The sequence below is a fragment of the Puccinia triticina genome, chromosome 11A, assembly GCF_026914185.1.
Source record: "Puccinia triticina chromosome 11A, complete sequence".
NCBI lineage: Eukaryota > Fungi > Basidiomycota > Pucciniomycetes > Pucciniales > Pucciniaceae > Puccinia > Puccinia triticina.
In genome coordinates, this window is record NC_070568.1 from 5,355,669 (window position 1) to 5,376,026 (window position 20,358).

Sequence of the window (20,358 nt, forward strand, 5' to 3'; positions counted from 1 at the left end):
TGTAGGCTTGTTTTTCTGAAGTTTCCTGCGGAGGGGGTATGAACAAATGTGACTGAGAAGGATTTTGCTGAAGTGCTTTGGAGAGAAATATAAGAATAGAGTTGTCTTTGCATCGGGCTAGTGTGAACCAAAACCTAAAAACACTGAATTTCAGCGGGTCTCAACGATGCACACTGTTGGGACAAGTCGCTCGGACAAGCCGCACCAACAGGAAAAACAATGGATCTTCATACAGGTTCTGTCGGAGCAGTTCCAGTGGGTTGATACGACATACTTATCTTCAGAACGATGTACCAAATAGATTTGTAGGGCTGGTCGGGCAGAGTTCGTCAAACAGCTGTTAGGAGAACCGCTCATGCAAAGACGAAACCAAAGTGTAGCACTGCAAGAAAAGAACTGTAGTTCCACAGTGAACCCGCTTGTCAACTGCTGTAGTTGAGAGATTTTTTTTGTAGTATAGTTAGAGCTGGTCGAAACGAACCCGTTGCGGGTACCCGGTATCCGTTGGCGGGTACCCGCGAGCGGTTCCGGGTGCGGGTGTCTCATATTAGGCAAAATACGCTGCAGGTACCCGGACACAAGCGGGTACCCGGGTTCAAATTGACCAGCTCTATATAGTATCAATTGATCAGAATATAAATCTTTGGGCTATGCAACATATTCTTTGGGAAATAAATCACAGCTGAGTGAATACACAGTGACAGCTCTCATCCCTGCCTTTTGCTGCTCATGTGAGATTTTGCTGTTTTGACAAAAGGAATCCTGATAAGTGCCCCCAGCAAAGCTGCAGGCAAGGTTGCTTGGTTAAGTTTGAACAACAATTGTTAGGAATTAGAAGGGATCCATCCATCTGCATATTCCCAGTTCCCTTGCCACACACTCAGGAGACAATCAACACACTAATCATCACATTGTTCCATCAAAAATTCATTGAGCTAGAAGATAAAATATGGATAGTGAGGAAAAGAACTGAACAAGACAAAATATAAACACTAAAATTACATGGATAAATACATAAATTGATGGGTTTCAAGTACACAGAGAGGAAGAAGATTACAAAAAGCCAAATCCGGGTGTTTGGAAATTGAATACAGGGGAGGGGGGGGGAGGGGGGGGGGGGGGGGGGGGGAAGTGGTCAGGGGGAGAACAACTTGTGTTCATATTTTGCCAACTTTTGGAGGGCAAATGTGACACAGACGTTGAACCATGGGGGAAAGCAGGGCAACAGTTTTGGGGGTCTATTTTTGGGGGGAAGGGGGTGGGGCAGGTGCCGGCTTGATTGGCGCTGGGTCTGCGGGCATAGTGGGCTGCATGGAGGAGGCGCCAAGCAAGACCTGCAAGCTTGCATATGAGAGGATCAGAATCATTGGCGCCCACTGTAAGAAATTCCGACATGGAGAAGAGAGTTTTGAGCTCCTGACACTCTACCAACGCAGAGCTTCCTTAAAACTCTTTGCTGAGCGGTACCCGCTCAGTCCTGGTTGTAACAGCTCCAGTGTCCGGCAGCTTGTGGTGTGGCATCAAAACAGCGCCAAAAGGGCTGCAGATCCGGCAAGGACAGTCAAGCAGTGGGCCTCATTTATGAGTATGATGACGGAGTGGATGAGACTGAGATGCATGTTGGTCTGGTTCAGCTTTATCCTTGTGATTACCCAAGAGGTTATGGCTAAGGCCCTAGATGAAAGATATAGTCAAGGAGGACGTGGAGTGAATTGCAAACTGGGTGAGACTCAGAATCACTTATGCTGCACTATAGTCTAGACTCTCTCCGCCTTCATTTCCTGGGTCCAATTCAGAGTCTCCTTCCCCTTGGGCCAACTGTTGTTCCAGATAAAGGCCTTCATTTCATGGACCAACAAGAGACTGTTTTTGAGGCTCAGCCGGCCAGGACTTGATACAACACCGTTGCTTGGGAAGTCAATCTAGTGCATGATAGGTCAGCGCACATGGGAGATCTCCAAATCTGGCCAGGGATCTGGCTTCCCAGTACAGTCCCAGTGTCTGCTTTTGTCTTGAGCAAGTTGTTTTGGTCTGGGTTTGGTCTAGCTGCAATAGTGTATGTTCACACATGAGATGTAGTTTTTGGGCTTAGCCCATGTTTTAGTTGTAGGCTTAAAGTATCAGCTTACATGAATGATACTCTCACCCGTCTTGCAATTTCCTCCATTTAGGAACCCCAAGAATATTTCTTGAAGCCAACAATAGAATCACTCATAAAATCAGTGCAACATTTTGATTTCAAGATGAAGCATCTAGTCCTTAAAATTTCCCGGTTCTCTTGCATAGAGAAAAAATTTCAATGCTTTCCTTTGGGACATTCGACATCTGACACATGAGGAGGAGTTTAGATACTACAGCAATTGGGGGCTGGGAGGATATGAGTTAAAAAAAAAAACCAACGTAGAGACCATGGCTTGAAGTGTTATGGTCTGTTCTGTGAAGAGGTAGATGGATTCTGGGGTCTGGTGTTCTAAGGGTTCTGGATCCAAGATGGTAGATTCAAAGTTGTAACTGCTGCGCTGCGTTTAGCGTAGTGAAGCAGTTAGCGCAGCGTTTTTTGTGCCGCTGCGCTAACCGCTTTTTGTTTTCCCAGGAAAAAATGGTGATTTGTAGCGCGCTAAAAAAAGCGCCCACGTAGCACTGAACCGCTGCGCTTCAGCAGTATTGCAGCGGTTTTCAAAAACAGTTTTAAATCATGTTAAAAGACATTCAAAAAACAATAAAATTCCGCTATCCGCTAAATTAGCGGATAGCGTAGCAGATACGCGCTTCCGCTGCGCTAATGCTGCCACCCCTCAGGATGAAGCAGTACCCCGCTAAATTTAGCGCTAGCAGAAGCGCTTTTTCAACCGCTTCCGCTAAATGCCCATGGGACCTAGCGGTGTAAGTGCTGCGCTGCGCTAAATGACTGCTTTTTCTAGCGCAGCGCAGCGGTTACAAAGTTGGTAGATTGCAGGATGAGGAAGAGGCTTGGATCTCCAGGCTCTCAAACCTTGAGCATGGTCCGGGACATGTACATTTAATCTATGTACAAGTGAGTCTGCACTGCGGAGCCCGTGCTACGGCTCATAACATGATTTTGGTAACAAAGAGAACAATGTGATGAATACAGGACCAGTTGGGTTGCCCCTGGACCATAAGTTTGCAAAAGCAGAGGGGTTTCCTGAAAATGTTCCATGAGGAGCAAGATACAAGTGTGTCAATTGGTTAGGGAGGAGGGGTGCCATGAAACAGATCACTGTGGGTTGGTTTGAGGTCAAATGGCAGGGTTGAGGCAACGGGAGTAGTAACCAAGGATTTGGGTAGGGAGTCACAAGAGCTTAAATAGGAGAGGTCAATAGTTGCATTTAACCCAGGGCAATTGGGGATGCTGCACTTCCAGCTACCTGTCATCCTCAACCCCTCCGCTGTTGCACGTGCGCAGTCTGAGGGGCAAAGAGTGGGCCCCCCACTGGTCTGCAGCCTTTGCTGCGGGCTGGGGGCCTTCATGTCCAACCTTTTTGACCTGTGCGCTTGACGCGGGCTGGAGGGTGAGCCTGGGGGCACAGCACTGCTGATGTTGGAAGGCTAGGTTGCAGTTTGGATAAAGTTCTTTTGTTGGTATCATTGTAGTCTGTTTGCATTTTTTTGTTGTTGATGAGACATTTTTTGCTTTTTTTTCACATTTGTAACTTGGGGAAACCATTGATTTTGTTTGTTGTTGATTTGGTGATTTTACAGGGGGAACTCTTGATTAATCTTTTAATTGTGTAAAAACTGTGCCTTTGATTAACTTGATACTTGAAAAAATGAAAGTATACATACAAGCCAAACAGAAGAGGACTAAAAGAGATGTACAATAATGCCTTCTGATCATAGATATATCTATCTATATATGTATGTACATGTATGCATGATAGTCAAGTTATGAATCATTCCTCAAACTGCAGAGATCAAAAGAAGTGCATGAAGAAAATAAGATGATCTGGTTGATAGTTGCAGAAAAAAAGGAGGGAGAGGAAGGAAGAGAAGATGCGTAGATCCAGAGAAAAGTGTAGTCCAAAAAAACAAAAAGGACAACAAAAATAATGAAAAATTAAGGTGAGGAAGGAGCAACAAATTCCAATCAAACGTTGTCCACTACTATACGCACAAGATTCTACACAAAAGTGATGTTTCTTTGTTTTCCTCTTTGGCAATTCTTCTCTTTGGAAAAGAATTCAAAGAAAGAGAATAAGAATGGGAAACAATTGCGATCAAGAGCTAGTTTAGTGTTATCGAGACAAGTCACGGAAAGCCGAGTCCATGATTCTCCGAATCTAACAAACAAGAAAGGAAGAGAGAGTGATAGTAAGATAGACGAACGGTTGAATCGGGGGCTCCTTGATGGACGAGATGAGAAAGCAAAGAGTAAGGGAAAGGAAGCTTACTTCGCCATAAGTGACGATGGCACAGGTCTGATCATCCCTACTAATCAATGTAAGCTTCTCCTCCGAACTCGTGTCCAACTTATTCAAACACATCAACACGTGACTCAGATCAGTGACCGGTTTGCCTTGGGAATCTACTTGATGAAAGACATAATCCCGGAATAATTTCAAGAGATATCGTTCAGATGTCTCAGACCAATTGGGATCATGATCAAACCTAATCATTGATTTGAACCCCGAGGAAAAGGAGGAACAAATTTTAATTGTTTTAGTCAGTCATATAATTCATGTATTTGTTTTTTTTAATTGGAAGATCATCTTTGTCGGACAGCTGTGCTCGGACACCTCTTCAGTGTCTATCGCGAAGCTAGGATAGCAGCCCCCAAGCGCCTTATTGATATGGCTTGCGCGATGCAATTTGAGATAGCCCAATCGATGGGAATTGTGCGATGCAGTTTGGAGCTGAGCTGTGTAGATGTAGAGTGTGCGGGTGAAGGCCGAATTAAATGGCTAGCGTTTCGGGGCTAGCAGTTGCCATATTCGGTCTGAGGGCCTAACCAAAAAAAAAAAAAAAAAACGGAGCTATGATCATATATAGCTCTGGAGGTAGTTTCCTCCAGTGTTTTTCTTCTTCCTTTGGCTGAATAAACGCTTTAGCCCACGCGGAACTAGTCACCGGTACAGATGCTTCAAGAAATGGGATCCAGCAGTAGTGAAAATACACCAAAGTCAGAAAGATATATAGTTGGACGTACTCAGGCCTCTCGTTTATAAAGCCAAGTTTGACCATCAATCGCACCAATCTACCGTTCTCCAACTCTCGCGATAGACATTCCTCGAGCAAATCGTTATGACTGGAAATTACGTATAAACCCATAAGTTTTCTAGTAAAAAACAAAGAAGGTTGCAAATGGATATGGAAGAGAGCGGCAACGTACTTGAAAACTTTGGTCATTTCATCCAGGCCACGACTGTAGAGGATGTGCAGGAGCCCATTGATCGAGATTGTGTGCCCATCATGAGCAGGTGCTAGTAGATAAGCGACAATCTCACTAAGCTCGGCGGAGTAAAACTGCTTGACGTATTCAATTCCCTTGGTGAGCGAGTTGTTGTCTGTCTTCGTACAGAGTGACGAGCTAGCAAGTGAACAAATCAAGCATCCGAGATCTCGAAGATCTTCTAGTTGTAAATCCTCTGGTAATTGATTGGGCGAGTATTCTGTAACATCCAGAATCCCGCATGCATTAATCCTCACCCTGATGATTCATAATAGTTTATTTTGTGTTGTGACATGGAGTGATGACGCAAAGTAATGGAAACGCGATTTCGAAAAAACTTCTTAATATGCTGGCCAGTCAAGTATCCTTTTTCCTCCCCAAAGATCCCACACAAGGTCAGAAAGAGAAGCCTCACCGGTTAGTGCCTGTCAAGATGATCTTGGTTGGGTCGATTGTTCTTACGGAGAGGTTTGCCGAATGGACTGCTTTGACAGCATTGGCAATCTGAAAAAATAGAAGACATGAAAACCTCAACTACAAAGTCATCAAGTTAGTCTGAGCAATCTATCTACCTGCACCACGTAAGACCAGATTGTCCTTTCTTCTGATAACCCAATGCGAGATGGGTTTCCGTTCGTAGGTCGATGTCGGTTGTATCGAGATCCGGAGTGACTCGGATTGGGCAGATTCGAGGAATGATCTACTTCATCCGCTGCAAATGACCGGATAGTGCTTTTCTTGGCTGAGATATGCTCGTCATAGAGAGTTTGACTGAGTGGATGATAATCATAGGCAAACAAAATAGCTGTAACAATCAAAGCAAAAGATGATGACAAGATTCATCGGATCATCAGTTCGAGGGTTGCTCTAAAATCAAGAGAACAAGAAAAGGGAAGGAGAAAGGGAAAAAAATCACAATGATCCCCGAATGCCCTGGTGGTGAACGCTTCGCGGACATTTACAATTGCGGGATGTCTGATTTTTCTCCACCGTTCGACTTGACCGATTGCAGCTTCTCCCTGCCCCTGTTTCAAGCGAACGCCTTCGACCCGATACAAGCAATAAGCTTTGCCATCCAATGAACAAAAGGCTTTGTAAATCCAGCAAGGGTTCTTCAATACTCGACTCGAATACGGGCTAGTCGCGGATCCGCCATTGCTGACTCCCGTGGGATGAAGTGAGTTCGTGTTATTATTTGAAGCATGCGGCGAGTCAAGGACAACTAGGGAGTGGTAGACCCCTAGATCCTCTGGCGTTCTTGCAACCTCGTGGGTGGGTCCTTGTAAGACAGCAGCAGATTCTGGAAGGGGTGTATTTATTAGCCACTGATCGGATGATTCAAAGAAAAGGATGCGGGTGGTATTTTCACGTACTCTTTTGCAGGGTTTCCCGAATGGAAGCGGGCATGAAGAATTTGTTGAGGGCTAGTTGATGAGGATGTTGATTAGATGAATGGGGCAAGGGGGGAGCGTAGAGATGGTAGTTGAGCTAGAAGAGATCCCGATTTTAGCAAAGCACGACAAAAGAAGAGCAGACGACTGGAAAGATGTGTGTTAGTTTTTTTGGGGGGATATATGTTTATGACTGACAGGCCGTTGGAAATTTGATAATGAGGGAGCTGTGACACGATTGTGTGGCATGAAACCATCATGGGGCATGTATGCCTCGGTGATAGGATGAGTGGTTTGAGAATGCATCAGACGCTCGGCATCATAGGCGTAAGGATTATGGGGGTGAAATGGTGGATCGCCCGGATACGACGTGGATGATGATGATGAATACGAAGGACCTGATTCTGAGGTATTTGAATGAATGTAAAGCGCCGATGACTGTTTGAATGTTAGTTTCGTGGGAGTAACACATACAAAGGAAAGTGAATCAGTGAAGTTTTAATCAATTGAATCTCAAGTCAAGTAAAATGGGAATGTGTGATTATGCGATTTGAGATGGTAGATTTTGGATGTGATGATCTGATCGATTTGAACTGATCGTTGAATCGCGGTGTTAAAGAGATACTGACTAACATCGCTGGTGGGTACCAAACCGGAGGGTGCAAACTCAGCCGCGGACTTATTCAATTTGACTTGTTGACCGGTCCTTCCGGGAGGGTTATAAGGATTGAGATTTCCACTGGGTACGAAGACAGGTGCGTTGGTGGTCAGGCTAGCTCCACTGGATGTGATCGGCGTGGCCGTTGCAGGCCGGGCCGGATGAGGCAGGGAAAATTTCCGAGGAGACGAAGGGCTAGATTTCCGACCGGTTGACATTGTTGGCGATGTCTAAGGAGCAGCGATCACAAATTCAGTCCATTTTTTTTACCAATTTCGGCAATGTTTTTTTTGAAGAAAAATGTCAAGATGGGTTTGTTTTACTGACTTGATGATTGAAGTGATCACAGCCATTCGACTCGGTGTGGGACTGGTAATCAGCTGAAAGAGCAAGCGAATTAGGCAAGGCAGAGGTCAATCAATTTGAGCCAGAGAAATGCCCAGTTACCTACAGAAGATGAGGGAGAAGCAAAAGGATTAGTGGAGATACATCTAATGTAGTGTTGTGATGACTGTTTGCAAGAGGGACAAATGGTTGGAGAAGGATGATGTACCATTAGAGACCTTTTGCTGAAGATTCGAAGGTTGGACGGCCGAGTGGGAGATTGAGCCAGGGGCCGGCCGGGGTGAAGAGTTGACGGAGGCGCTTGAGCTAGGGGGCCGTATCCTGCGAGGATGGATCAAGGACCAATGGTTAGTTGTTTCTGAAGAATACGGTCTGTAGATGTTGAGAGAGCGGGTGGTACTTACTGGACAGCAGCAGATCTGGAACCCATTCCGAGATGGTGGTGAGCTTGTGGAGGAGATCTGATGAGATGATTTTCGAGCGAGATGAGATGTGGTTCGGACTACTGTCGACGGAAAAAGAACGCAGGATGGGAAAGTGTCAAGAGGACGGAGGATGAAGCAAGGCGCCGAAGAAGGAGGTGAGGCGAGCAGCGAAGGGAAAACACAAAAGCGTGGCCATTCGACTCGGGCTCTTTGACGTCAAGCCGTTCTATGCTGTCATAACACATCACATCACACCACTCACATCACTCCCCATCTCCCTTTCTGCCCTTTTTCCCATCCATCCATCAGCGAATGCGCATTGCCTGCAGAGCTCTCGGATCGATCGGCGGACTTGGCGGTGCCACAGAGTGGTGCTTCGATTTAAACACTCTTTCTAATTCTAACCCCTACAAATCCATATTCATGATCCGACGAAGAACCACACCCCACGGGATGCCTGAAGGATCGTGTGCACAGACATCTGCTCTGAAAATCTGACATTGTCCTGGATTTTTTGGCGGTTGTAACCCCGATTCACCAGGGGTTTGAGGGAAATTTAGCAATTCTTTGAAGCTCAGCATTTGGAACAGCCCCAGAGGCTACACAGAAGTGAAGGCCCGCACTGTAAATTGAATTGAGCTCAGTGTTTTCCTTTGAATACCCCTATTCCAAAGAAGACCAGGTGTCTCCCACCCAACCATTATCTACTGGGGGTTTGTATGATTTCTTCCAATGTATGTAGTCCCTTACAACCTTCCCAGTTTTTTTGATTGACATTCCACGGCCGGAACCAGGCGTAAAGTATTCTTCACACTGTATCTGTTGTGGTATGCCAGTAAGCCGCCTTGGCTTATCTCAGTGTTGATACATCTCACGTTCCTGTTAATTGTTGTCTTCAAAACCAGACATCTGGTCAATTTCAGAGATTTTGCAATGCACAAATCTCCTACAGAGGTGTGGTGATCAACAGGGGGTTTCAAACCTCAAGATTCTGACATGCAGGCCCATTGGACCATTTTGCAGGGCAACTTTTCAGGAAAATTATCCCCTGAAAAATTCAGCCTGAAACTGGGTGGATTCCCCGTGGCACTGAGAGAGCTCCAGACGCCTCTGTATTATAAATTAAGACACCTATCAAAACTACAAACAGCACACATGAAAGCAAATAACCACAGGCTTAGGAAAACATTTCCCTATTTTACTGAAAATGAAGCTTTTGGGTGTGTAAACTGAGATCTGGGAGGCTCCCAGACTTGATGACAAATCATCCACTTGTTCATCTTTGAGCTCCCCAAATTTCATGTAATAACTTTGGTTTTTTTGCTATTGATTTCACATACCACTTATATAGTGAGATGACAGGTATAATAGGGGGACTCAAAATAGAATTTAAAAAAACTTTGGAGCCCATTTTAAGGCATTTATGAACAACTTTTGAAAATTTGTTAAGCTGTCCACAGTTGGTTGTTCCTTGGCAATTAGAACAAGTTTTATTTTTTTGAAAAAAGTTGTTCATAAAGCCCTCAAAATGGGGTATGGATTTTTCTTAAAATTATATTGTGCCCCCCTTCAAAGAAAAATTGGAATATAAATAAGATCAAGCGTTCTCATTTTGTCTCTTGCAATTTTGAATTTCTTGTGGTATCAGTGGGAAGGAATCAGACCATGGGGGGTGAGAGAATTTTTCATCTAGAGTATCCACCTCTTTTTGAGAGGTCAATTTGTCCTGAGAAATGCAGACACAGCAGTTAGAGGGGTGGAGGTGTCACTTTATAATTTGCAAGTTGTTGAAACCGTGGACACTTCGAAGTTCGGGGGCCTGACCCCACCCCCCCTTCGGCTTCCCCGTCGTGAAAAGCCTGTCTCGCAGTCGCAGGTTCTCAGTTCAAGTCAGCTGAAAGGCTGCCCCACAAACACACCAACTACGACGCAGTGGCTGCGTGAATTGGAGTTGAAAATACACCCCAGTCGCTTTTGCTTTCGTTGATCTTGTGATGTGTATTCATGTATTTGCTTCTCTCGTAACCCCTTGTCTCGAGGTTGCACGGATGGATAGCCTACCGTTTTCTCGGACTGATCATATCGTTGATAAAAAAATTACATTGTTGACACTACGGTCACATTGGTCAGACGTTCAATGTCATACACTTAGCTGGAACAGTTCTATCGCTCTAACTCATGTCTTCTCCACCGCTGATACATCTGTCGTTCTTTTATCTCGAACCTGCTGCTTGTGTTGTACCCCAAGTTTCCTTTCTTGTCCATTCCTTCAGTCTATTTCTTATGCTCGCCGAAGGCGGTAAATCCTGAGCAAACTCAATGAGTTTTCTCGATTTTCCCCTTGCGATTGTTGGACTGCTAATAGTTTTTTCCCTCCTAGAATGTCAAACAAGTTCATCGCCCTCAAGTCCAAGTGGCTCAGGTAATATCACTCCAAGCTTCACAACTCCCGCAACCAACAATTCCTCCACATTGGCAGACTTTCGATATCCTTGTGCTCGACTACCTCTCATGCCCGACTCGTGGCAGTCTTTGGACTTGGACAATTATTTAAGGAATTTCCCTGGCGGGAAAAATTTATCACTAGAGGTGCAAAACAGTCTTACTTTCATGTCTAATCATTTTGACTTCTACGGGTATTGGTTGCTCATCCATTTTTTGGGACCATCAACTCATCCCATACAATATGCCTTCGCTATTTACAGCTTTTTGCAGAAAAGGTTGGAGCCACCAACTTCGAGTGTGGAATTGGAAAGATGTGTGACGCCAACCAGGTCTGGATTTGAATAAGTAGAATGAGGTAGCCATCAAGATTCTGATTTGATCTCTGGCATTACCAGATATGCCTCCCGGTTCGTGGACGGGATTGGTACATACTTGTCGCAGCTCAAAACTGGAATTCATTCAGTAACCAAATGTACCAGGCAACAGGTTTTGCCTTGAGTGTTGTTGGAGGTCAGCAATCAGTGTCTAGACTTGTTAATTATCTCTAAAAGCGACTCTGATGCTAACCATTAGATCTTTCCTTCGTGAATTATCGAAATTGAAAACCTCTCAGGCTTAGCTTCATCCATTGTAAAATAGGATTTCACCTAACCATGTCCAATCAAAGAATTTCAAGCACTGCTGTTCTAACCCGTTTTTTCTTATGTGCATCAGGTTAATGATTATGCACCACATGAACCCGATATTATCATGATAGGCCTAGCATTTTGGAATGACTTCGCAGGTTTATGTGGAGCTATACCCGGCTTCGTGATTGAAACTGGATTCGCCTTTCTTGGGAGTACTTTGTGGCCCTTTATTCAGGGTGGTACCGGGTTTATCGCCGGCCTTATTAACACGTACCACAACCTAATTGCTACGCTTCCGAATGACGAATTCTCAAAGGTTGGTGCCCATTAATATCTATCAGAAATGTAGACGTGAGTGTTGAAATTGACTGATCACCACTTGTGCGATGGAAAATCAATAACAGACCAAGGATGTGCAATTTCTATTGTCAAATGCCCAAATGAAAGCTCAAGCGCAATTCTCAAACGAAATGAAAAAAATCATTGACGGCGGTATCAGCACGGAAGAGGGACTGTATGGGGCCCTGCAAGGGGGTACATTTCTCAACGACAAATTCTTCACTGCCGAGTATTCAGAAGATGAAATAAAAAATGCAATTTCAGCTGTTGGCCGGGCACGACTTATTGCAGCCGTTTGGAAAGCAACCGTGATTAGTTATTCAATTATTTGTTTAGAAGCTCGTTTCGGTGTCACTGAAGTTCTTGCTGACATTATTCTACTCGAAAATCAGAACCATTTCATAATACGAGGACATGTCAGTCATTTTTCCACCATCAACTGAGTTATTTTTCCACCATCAACTGAGTTATTTTTCCACCATCAACTGAGGCTCAAATTAATCCATAATTTTACGTTTTGGTCAAAACTTTAGAAACCATGCACTCAGGATGGACCAGATGGTGCTTTTCCCGACGAGGACGTCTTGTCTTATTGCAGCCCAGATGGAATGTAAATTTAAAAATAAAAATTGACAAACAATATTGCATCTGCTGATTCCTGATATTTATTTAGGATGATGAATATTGTGCAGTCCCACGGAGGAAAATTGCTAGAAAGGTTTCCATCAGCCCCTCTACTTTCCACCAAGTATAACCTCACCACGCGGTACTTCGTTGAGCACTCCTGGGATTGTCAACAGAAGTATGGAAGTTACAATTACGATCCTTACAAGAACAAGTAAGTCAATTATCATTAGCTTCATTGAAAGGATATAATATCTATCAGAAAGACTGATGTTCATATCCCGCTTTGTTAAATTCGAATCTTTATGGTGAATTTTCTCATTCAGAATACTTCCAGCTAACCCGGACGCTGAATGTGTTGTTAGCCTAGCAGTTTGTGACATGACTCGAAAAGGTAGTAGATTTCCAATTCTCTTGTTGCCAATCTCATCATCAGCGTCGAAGCTCACCGGTGCTTTCTTCAATTGCACACAAGATATACAAAAGGCGGCAAAGAGAAAGGGAGTGCTTAAAGCGTGTCGGGAAATTGGACAGCTACCCAAAATCTAAGTTTCTTTGGACAATAACACTACAGCGGGCGCGGATCGCACAGGAAAAAACTGAACCAAACTTGGTGGGAGGCAGGAGTGCAAAGTGTGACTTCTCATCTGAGAATATATTTATCTACTGTAGCAATATGCAATTCTCTCATCTCACAAATAATGCCCAGGTATGCTTCGCTCATGATTTTCAAAATTGCATAAGATTTCTTTAGATAAGATCATAATCTGAATTTCGATGTAAAAAGATCTTATAACTGTGCTCAAGTGCAGGGAATTTCACTTTTTGCGCTACTATGGGACATGTGGTTTTTTGTTATGGTTGATTGCTGTCTATCGATATGAACATTCTCATGCTTTATTTGACGACACCTCAGGCGGAGCGGAGGTAGCGGAGCCAACAGATCCATCCAACCTCCGGGAACCGCGAAGCCGAAGGGGGGAGATCACCGGAGTTCTCCCTTTATCTTACACGTGGGGTTTATGCAAGCTTCACAAAGCCTCTTTGGAGGAGGGCACCGCAGGGTCTCTACGTATCTCACAGCGCTTCGCGTGAGGGCCGTCAGAAGAGGGACTAATTAAGTTTGGGGCTTATGGGTCAACATACAAATACTCAACTCAGGTCTGGGTAGGCGAGTAGGCCTGATTGCATCGTACGCCATCCTTGTCGAAAGGCATCGAGTGGTATGCCACAGTCTTTCTCTTTCTTATGACTCGGGCGAATAACTCTCGAAGAGACACGTTTTATTTTATGAGGCCATGCTAACGAACGGTTCTTCACTTATCAGGAGAAAAGCACATGGACATTTCTCCTTTTCTTTGCTTCAACTTATTTACAATGATTCTAAAACTCGGCCTAATCCACATCCACCAATTAAAGCATTCACATTTTGTTTAACGGGGAGTTGAAGTTATGGAGATACATAGATAAAAGCAAGAAGAGCAGGACAACAGCACAGAAAGCTGATCGGCCAATACGCTTGCTATAGACCACTGACGGGAGAAAAAATGAGGTTTGTCAGACTCTTGTGAGGCAGAGTGCAAGAGCACATGCAAGAATGATATATCAACAGCTCACTATGTTAGGCTCTACAGCAGGTGAGGAAGTCCTAACTAGAATTCAGTGTCATAACACTTGGTTGTTTTGGCACTGGGTACTAGGGTGTCCTACACAAGGTAATTTATAGGAAATCGATATCAATCCCCGGGATGATCAGAGGGCAGGACTACTAGCACTACTGACGGGTGGTGTTCCTGCGGGGTACGTGTCTGGAGGACAACACTTGGGTGTGCCCATACCTGCCACACAAGAAAACCCGTTATGCTCGACCTTAGCGACTCGAACTTCCAGGGGTCCCGTTTGAATTCGGAGAGAGAAGAAGAAGAATGCCAGTCTGGTTAACTGATCTGATGCGCTGCTCGATTGATCAAACGGGGAGGAACATCACTCACACTCTGGTGGTTTTTCTGGGTTTTGGGAGATAGGATCAGATTCGTCGTGAGTGTTTTGGGTGGATTTCAAGGGTTTATATAAACGCCGTGGCGTGCGCGTGCAGCTCGGTTAATGAGAGCGAGAACGGGACTGACTGGGTTCGTTTCCAAAGGGACGGTCTTTGACCCGGCAAAGGCCCTGCTCCCCATCACAGCACTCGAAAGCAGCTGTGAGGTTGCAAACCACGGCCAACAGGATAACGGCGGCTAAAACGTTCATAATTTTTGTTGGGGATGGGTTGTTGATGATTGGTTGGTTGGGAATGTGGAGCTGGGGGAGCAAGCCTGTTGGGAAGTCTTCTTATTTATAGATACCATTAATTGGCATCGCTCCTCCTGCGTCTCTGGTAGCTTCAGTGGTGTGGGATGTCCTGAGGTGAACTTGTATTTATGTTGGACCCTTATCGGCCACGTCAAGAGCCACGCTCGCCATGACCGTGGCAACTTAAGCTTCCTCCCCTGTTGGCTATGTACCCCCCGAACCCGACCAGCCACCCGAGGGCCAGATATGAGGTCATCAGGGTTTCGCCATCATCGGAGTGGCCATCGACGGTCAACAGCGGTCAACAGCCAAAGCTTCGACTCAGCAGCAGAAGAACGATCCGACGACGATGAAATCCCCAACAGGCTCAAGCTCAGCACACCACCAGCGACCATTCCTGGTCAGCAGAGCAACGAACGAAATCACACAGTTCCCCGCCTACGAAGACATGGCCGCCACCTCCCCATACTCCCCCGCGAGGAACCACTTCAGCAGCCCATTCCACTCGCCAAGCCAGCACCAACACCACCAGCAACCCCTGCCATCATCCTACTCCCAGAACTTCTCATCCTCAACCATCCAGTCAGCCGCAGCCGAACCAGCAACCCAGCCTCCACTGCCAGCCGAGCCGACCTCATTCAACCACCTCCTCAGAAACCTCTTCATCCAGCACAAGCCCAGCCTCTCAAACCCCCCGCGAACACTCATCCCACTCACCCTGCTCCTCTTCGCAGCCCAGCTCATCTCCATCATCACCACCTTCTACGCCATCCCATTCCTCATCAAGCTCGACCCCTCCAACCCCGCCCGATTCATCCTCTGGATCGCCTTCCCCCTCGCCGGCCTGCTCGTCCCCATCTACCTCGGCACCCACTCCGACCTGCGCACCCAACCCAGCCACCGGCGCACCTCCCCGATCACCTATGCATCCCCCATCCTCAGCTGCTCGCTCCTCTCCCTATCCTTCTGCCAGCCCATCGGAGCCCTAGCCATCTACATCCTCGGCCTCGACCCCGGCGACTGGGACCCGAACCGCAGGCTCAACATCCAGGCCGCCGCGATCGTCATCGGAATCGGCTCCCTCTACCCACTCACCTTCTCCCTCAGCGCACTCATCCAATCCACCCGCTCCCTCATCCTCGACCAGATCTCCGCCGAAAACCAGCCGCTCATCAACATCTCCATCACCCGCCTCTCCAGACTCGCCGACTTCCTCGTCTTCCTCATCGTCGCCGGCTCCCCCGCAGCCGATCTCCACGGCCCAAACCAGCCCAACCTGCTCCGCAAACTCGTCGGGCTCTCGATCCCCGTCCTGCTCCTGTGCTCGCTGATCACCTATGTCCACGAGACCGACCGACCCGCCTTCGTCGACAACAACCATCCCCTCTCCACCACCACTACCACCAACACCACCAACACCACCACCACCACCTCATCATCATCATCATCCGTCTTAACCCTGCTGAAGGCCCAACTCAATCTCTTCAAACAGACAATCGTCGAACTACCCATCCCCATCCGGCGGGTCTGCTACGTCGAAGTACTCAACTCGACCTGCTGGCTGACGATCTTCTACCATGCCAAGCCGCTCGTCTCGCGCTTCACGCTTGTCGAACTCACCTCCAACGGCGCCAAGCTCACCGAATCTCTGGTCAGATACGCCGAGCGACAGGGCACCAAAGCCATGCTCAACTTCAGCATCGTCTCCCTCATCGCCGCCCTCCTCTTGCCCGCCCTCGCTACGATCGCTACCACCGAATATCTTATCACCCGTCGCGGGAAAACTTGGAATAGGATCCGCAGAGTCCTTGCTCATGTCACTCCTAGAAACCTCCGGACTTTCGGCTTGTTCGTCTACGCGATCCTCATGTGCTCCACCTTCTCCATCGAGACTGGCGCGGGCGCAAACCTGTTGATCTCTTTCCTCGGCCTCTCATGGACGGTATGTACGCCCCACACAACATCTCTACCCACATTCCTGCCAAACTCCAGAAAAAAAATTGACATAGTTTTTTTTTTTTTTGTGTGCGTGTGAAACAGCTAACACAATGGGTTCCACTCTCGTTAGTCATGGAATACATCCGCTCGATCGAGGAGACGACGATGGTCCGAGTAGAGGTAGCGGACGATGGGGGGAGGAGTTCGCCGGTGCCGTCGAGCCCGCGGCTGCGGATGCCGTTAGCGAAGCCCGAGCCGCGGCTGTCTGAGCAGTCTCCTCTGCTCGCGTCTCCGGCCCCGAACGAGCCCTCGGACCTGGCCTCGCTCCATGCCTCGCGCCAATACGCGACCGTCCGGGGCGGGACTTATCTGGCTATCTTCAACCTGGCCTCCATCGTCCCTCACTTCCTCGTAAGCCCATCCCCTCCCTGCGTTCCTCCCTCTCACTAACGCTCTCTTCCCGACCCTGGGGGAGGGTATAGATCACGATCATCACATCGACGATGTTAACGATCGTCCAACTCATCGAATCCTCCACAGACCTGCGCGCTCTCGTCCACCCCGGGGGGGACTCAGACGGAGGAGGCGTGGGGTGGCCGAGCAAGACGCTGTGGCTCTTCAGACTCACCGGCATCCTCGCCCTCCTCGCCGTCTTCTTCGTCTCCCATTCCATCGTCGTCCCTACCTCCGAGCTCGACTATTGGGACGAGATCCGCTTCCAGATCTTCGAGGACTGCGCCGATAGACTCGTCGTTAATCAGGTCGAGGACGCCTAGCCTGCTTCCCACCTCCTCGTTTCTTTCTTTTTGTGTAGCATGGCAGGGCGGGTCGTGGATCAGGGGTGGCGCAGACACTCACCTATGAGTGGAACACGAATCATCTGCATCTCTCGACTGCCTTACATCCCTTTCCACACCAAGACCTCCCCTCTAATCCCTATCCCTGTTGTTTTTGTTGCCATCACGTAACCATTTATCTTTTGCTGATGTTTTGTTTGTTTTTCCTCAGCATCCATTCCTTTTTTGTTTGTTTGTTTGTGGCAAGACTGTATTCTCTCTAATCATGCTCCCCTTCTTCGACATCCCAACTCGCACCATCTTTTGCCTCCATTTTTTTTTTTTTTTTTTTTTTTTAGTTGCTTACTTGCAGATGTCTTGTATTTTAGTTGTTGTTCTTATTGGGGTATGTGTTCAAGGTGGACTTGGGGCTTAGTTGTATGTGGATGTAGGCTTCAATAGGGGGGTTCACAATTAAGTTTAATAAACTTTGGAGCCAAATTTAAGGCCTTTATGAACAAAATTTTAAATTTTTGAGAAAATGCACAGCAGCAGGTGATGCTGATCAACCAGTGCAATTTAAGTAGTGTTGTTATTTAAGTTGTACCTACTGCTCATCCACCTTTTCTCAACACTCATATGGTTCATCAACTCACAAATCTGCTTGACTCACCGTCCGTTTAGGTCTGTCTCCTTTCTTCTCTCTTTCATTATTGTTGTCAGCTGGGCTACTGTAATAAGTTAGAGCCCGGCTAACTATTATACCAGTGTTGTGAAACTTTACATACTAATTGTGGTGCAGAGCCCTGCGCATAAGGCAAAATAGATATTCATTCTTGAGTATTAGTTGCGGGTCTACAAAACCAAAGTTGGGGGGGATTGAAAAGGAAGATACTGAAACAAAGCTTCACACTCACCTTGGAAGAGCTTCTCCTCATTGCGCCTAAGTTTTTACAGGAATTACAGAACCTAGCGGACAAAGAGAGTAAACCGGCGGTTCAGAGTCAGAAATCGGGAAGGTGTGATCACAAAGATTTCTTGATGAACAAACACCAACAGTTCAATTTCAAGGATACAGTCAGGCCCTTGTTAACCTACGCGTGTCCATTAGGATTTGTTGATATCTGGATTGGAGGACAAAAGGTTAAAGCATTAGTCAACACGGGAGCTGAGATGAACATTACGCTGGAAACCTTGTCAATCAAATTGAAGTTAACTACCCGGCAAATCAGCATGAACATCACGGGAATAGGCGGACATTCAACTCCAATTGTAGGATTAGCGGAAGTTATTCATTTTTGCATTGACAAAGAGGACAAGAAAGCAGCCAATTTCTTCATAGCTCAAGGGAAGGTCTACACCGTCTTGGGAAGACCATTTTTGGCCGGTCATAAAGTTTGTTTGGAGTTATCAAAAGCACAAGGAGAAATTCTGAGTTACGAGCTTGGGGACGGCAAACAATTATGTATACCAATTTGCTCTCCAAAGGTTCCAGGATGGGAAATGGCGCCACCACGGAGAATTGCAGATCAATGTTTTAGCATACACTAGAGGCCAAGGCGGCTTTGCCGCTGCACTCCCAGGTCCATCTAAGCTTTATGGAATATTTGTGGTACTCATGGAGTCCTGGACTGTCTATTTATTATGATGCCGCAATTATACTCCTAGCCTAAGTCTGAAAATTGAAATCCTCTTCCTCAGGATATACACACATACTTTGGAAAGAGATTAATTGATTGTAGACATTGATCTGACCAGAGTACTGTTTTCAAAGTTTTATATAATCCACAAGGAGGTGGAATATATTTCTATGATTGAGATCCCCAAGTTCTCTCAGACTGGTCTTTAGGCTGTACAGTTGCGCACAGAATTCCACTGTACAAGGTTTTTGGCTGGTCCCAAATTTTGGGGCCCAAAACCTGAAAAATACAGTTTTTTCACGTTTTTTTGGGCGGCTGGGACATGGTATGGTGTCCTAGCTATGGTTTTAGACCCACCAGACACTCCTGAAAGCACTGCATGACAGTTTCTGCCTCTATGTGTGGGTTGAGTGCCCAACTAGAAGGCATAAGTATGGGTTTAGGAGCCCATACATATGTACTTATGCCCGTATTTGGGAGGTGGGTCCCAAAATATGGGCCTTGAACAAACAAAAAAAACAAAATTGGCTGGACCAAATTGGTTGCCACTTTAGATTTGGAATCTACACACTCTGTAGACTCCAAAAATATACTCTGTTAGAGTGCTGGACCCCCAACCCAGTTGGGGTTTCAAGTTTTGTGGGTAGCTCTGTACAGTAGAATGCCGGGCGCAACTGTAGATGTACCTTTGAATTGATGTCAAATTATTCTCTGAATTAACAATAGAATGAGCCTAAATGTACTCCAAACTTGTACTAATTTTTGGATTTGGGGGGGTGGGTTAGGAAGGTGGTCCTCCAAAAAATCTGGAGGGCCTATTTTACTCTTAACTCCATGTTTGTTGGAGCACATGCCTAGGCACTCCAAAATAAACCAAAATGGGATGCACCCCACCCTGATTTTGGCTTTGCACTCCAGTGTGCAAATATGAACTGGAGTAGTCATCAAGCAGGGCACACCCCACTTGATGACCAGCTAATGTGCAACTCTCTCAATGAGCAGTACAGACCAGTCATTGAGCGGTGTGCAACCCGTCAATGGCTGGTACAGATCAGTCTTTGGGAGGTGTGAGACCCCTTAATGGCCGGTCCGACCGGTCATTGCAAGGTGAGAGATCAATGGCCGGCACAGGCCGGCACCAACGGGCCATCAAGAGCTATGAGACCCCTTGATGGCCGGTCCAACCGGTCATTGAGAGGTGTGAGGCCCCTTGATGACCGGTACCGACCAGCCATCGAGAGGTGTGAGATCCCTTGATGACCGGTACCGACCGGCCATCAAGAGGTGTGAGACCCCTTGATGGCTGGTCCGACCGCTCATCGGGAGGTGAGGGACCCCTCGACGGCCGGCACCAATCGGTCATTGAGGGGTAGTACTGTACTGCGGAGTCCCCTTGGGGCCTCGATGACCGGTACCAACCGGCCATCGAGAGGTATGAGACCCCTCGAT

General features: G+C 46.6%; 3 protein-coding genes across 3 annotated transcripts; 2 read left to right on the forward strand and 1 right to left on the reverse strand.

The window, feature by feature from the left end:
* Window positions 1–4,253: 4,253 nt before the first annotated feature.
* PtA15_11A520 (uncharacterized protein) lies at window positions 4,254–8,231 on the reverse strand (the record flags this gene model as incomplete). Its single annotated transcript, XM_053161438.1, has 13 exons — window positions 4,254–4,298; window positions 4,410–4,626; window positions 5,165–5,263; window positions 5,348–5,665; window positions 5,823–5,911; window positions 5,980–6,212; window positions 6,324–6,707; window positions 6,781–6,895; window positions 6,997–7,236; window positions 7,432–7,686; window positions 7,784–7,836; window positions 8,010–8,122; window positions 8,206–8,231. The coding sequence occupies 13 exons, from the start codon at window positions 8,229–8,231 to the stop codon at window positions 4,254–4,256; spliced, it is 2,187 nt and encodes a 728-aa protein (XP_053025384.1).
* A 2,278-nt stretch (window positions 8,232–10,509) lies between these two features.
* PtA15_11A521 (uncharacterized protein) lies at window positions 10,510–12,812 on the forward strand (the record flags this gene model as incomplete). The annotated part of the gene is made up of 10 exons (XM_053161439.1): window positions 10,510–10,525; window positions 10,607–10,815; window positions 10,932–11,000; window positions 11,067–11,181; window positions 11,456–11,616; window positions 11,705–11,947; window positions 12,173–12,249; window positions 12,313–12,477; window positions 12,590–12,657; window positions 12,739–12,812. 10 exons carry the CDS (start codon window positions 10,510–10,512, stop codon window positions 12,810–12,812), a joined length of 1,197 nt encoding a protein of 398 aa, XP_053025385.1.
* A 2,092-nt stretch (window positions 12,813–14,904) lies between these two features.
* Window positions 14,905–17,269, forward strand: PtA15_11A522 (uncharacterized protein; the record flags this gene model as incomplete). The annotated part of the gene is made up of 4 exons (XM_053161440.1): window positions 14,905–15,921; window positions 16,024–16,497; window positions 16,596–16,904; window positions 16,976–17,269. 4 exons carry the CDS (start codon window positions 14,905–14,907, stop codon window positions 17,267–17,269), a joined length of 2,094 nt encoding a protein of 697 aa, XP_053025386.1.
* Window positions 17,270–20,358: the final 3,089 nt, after the last annotated feature.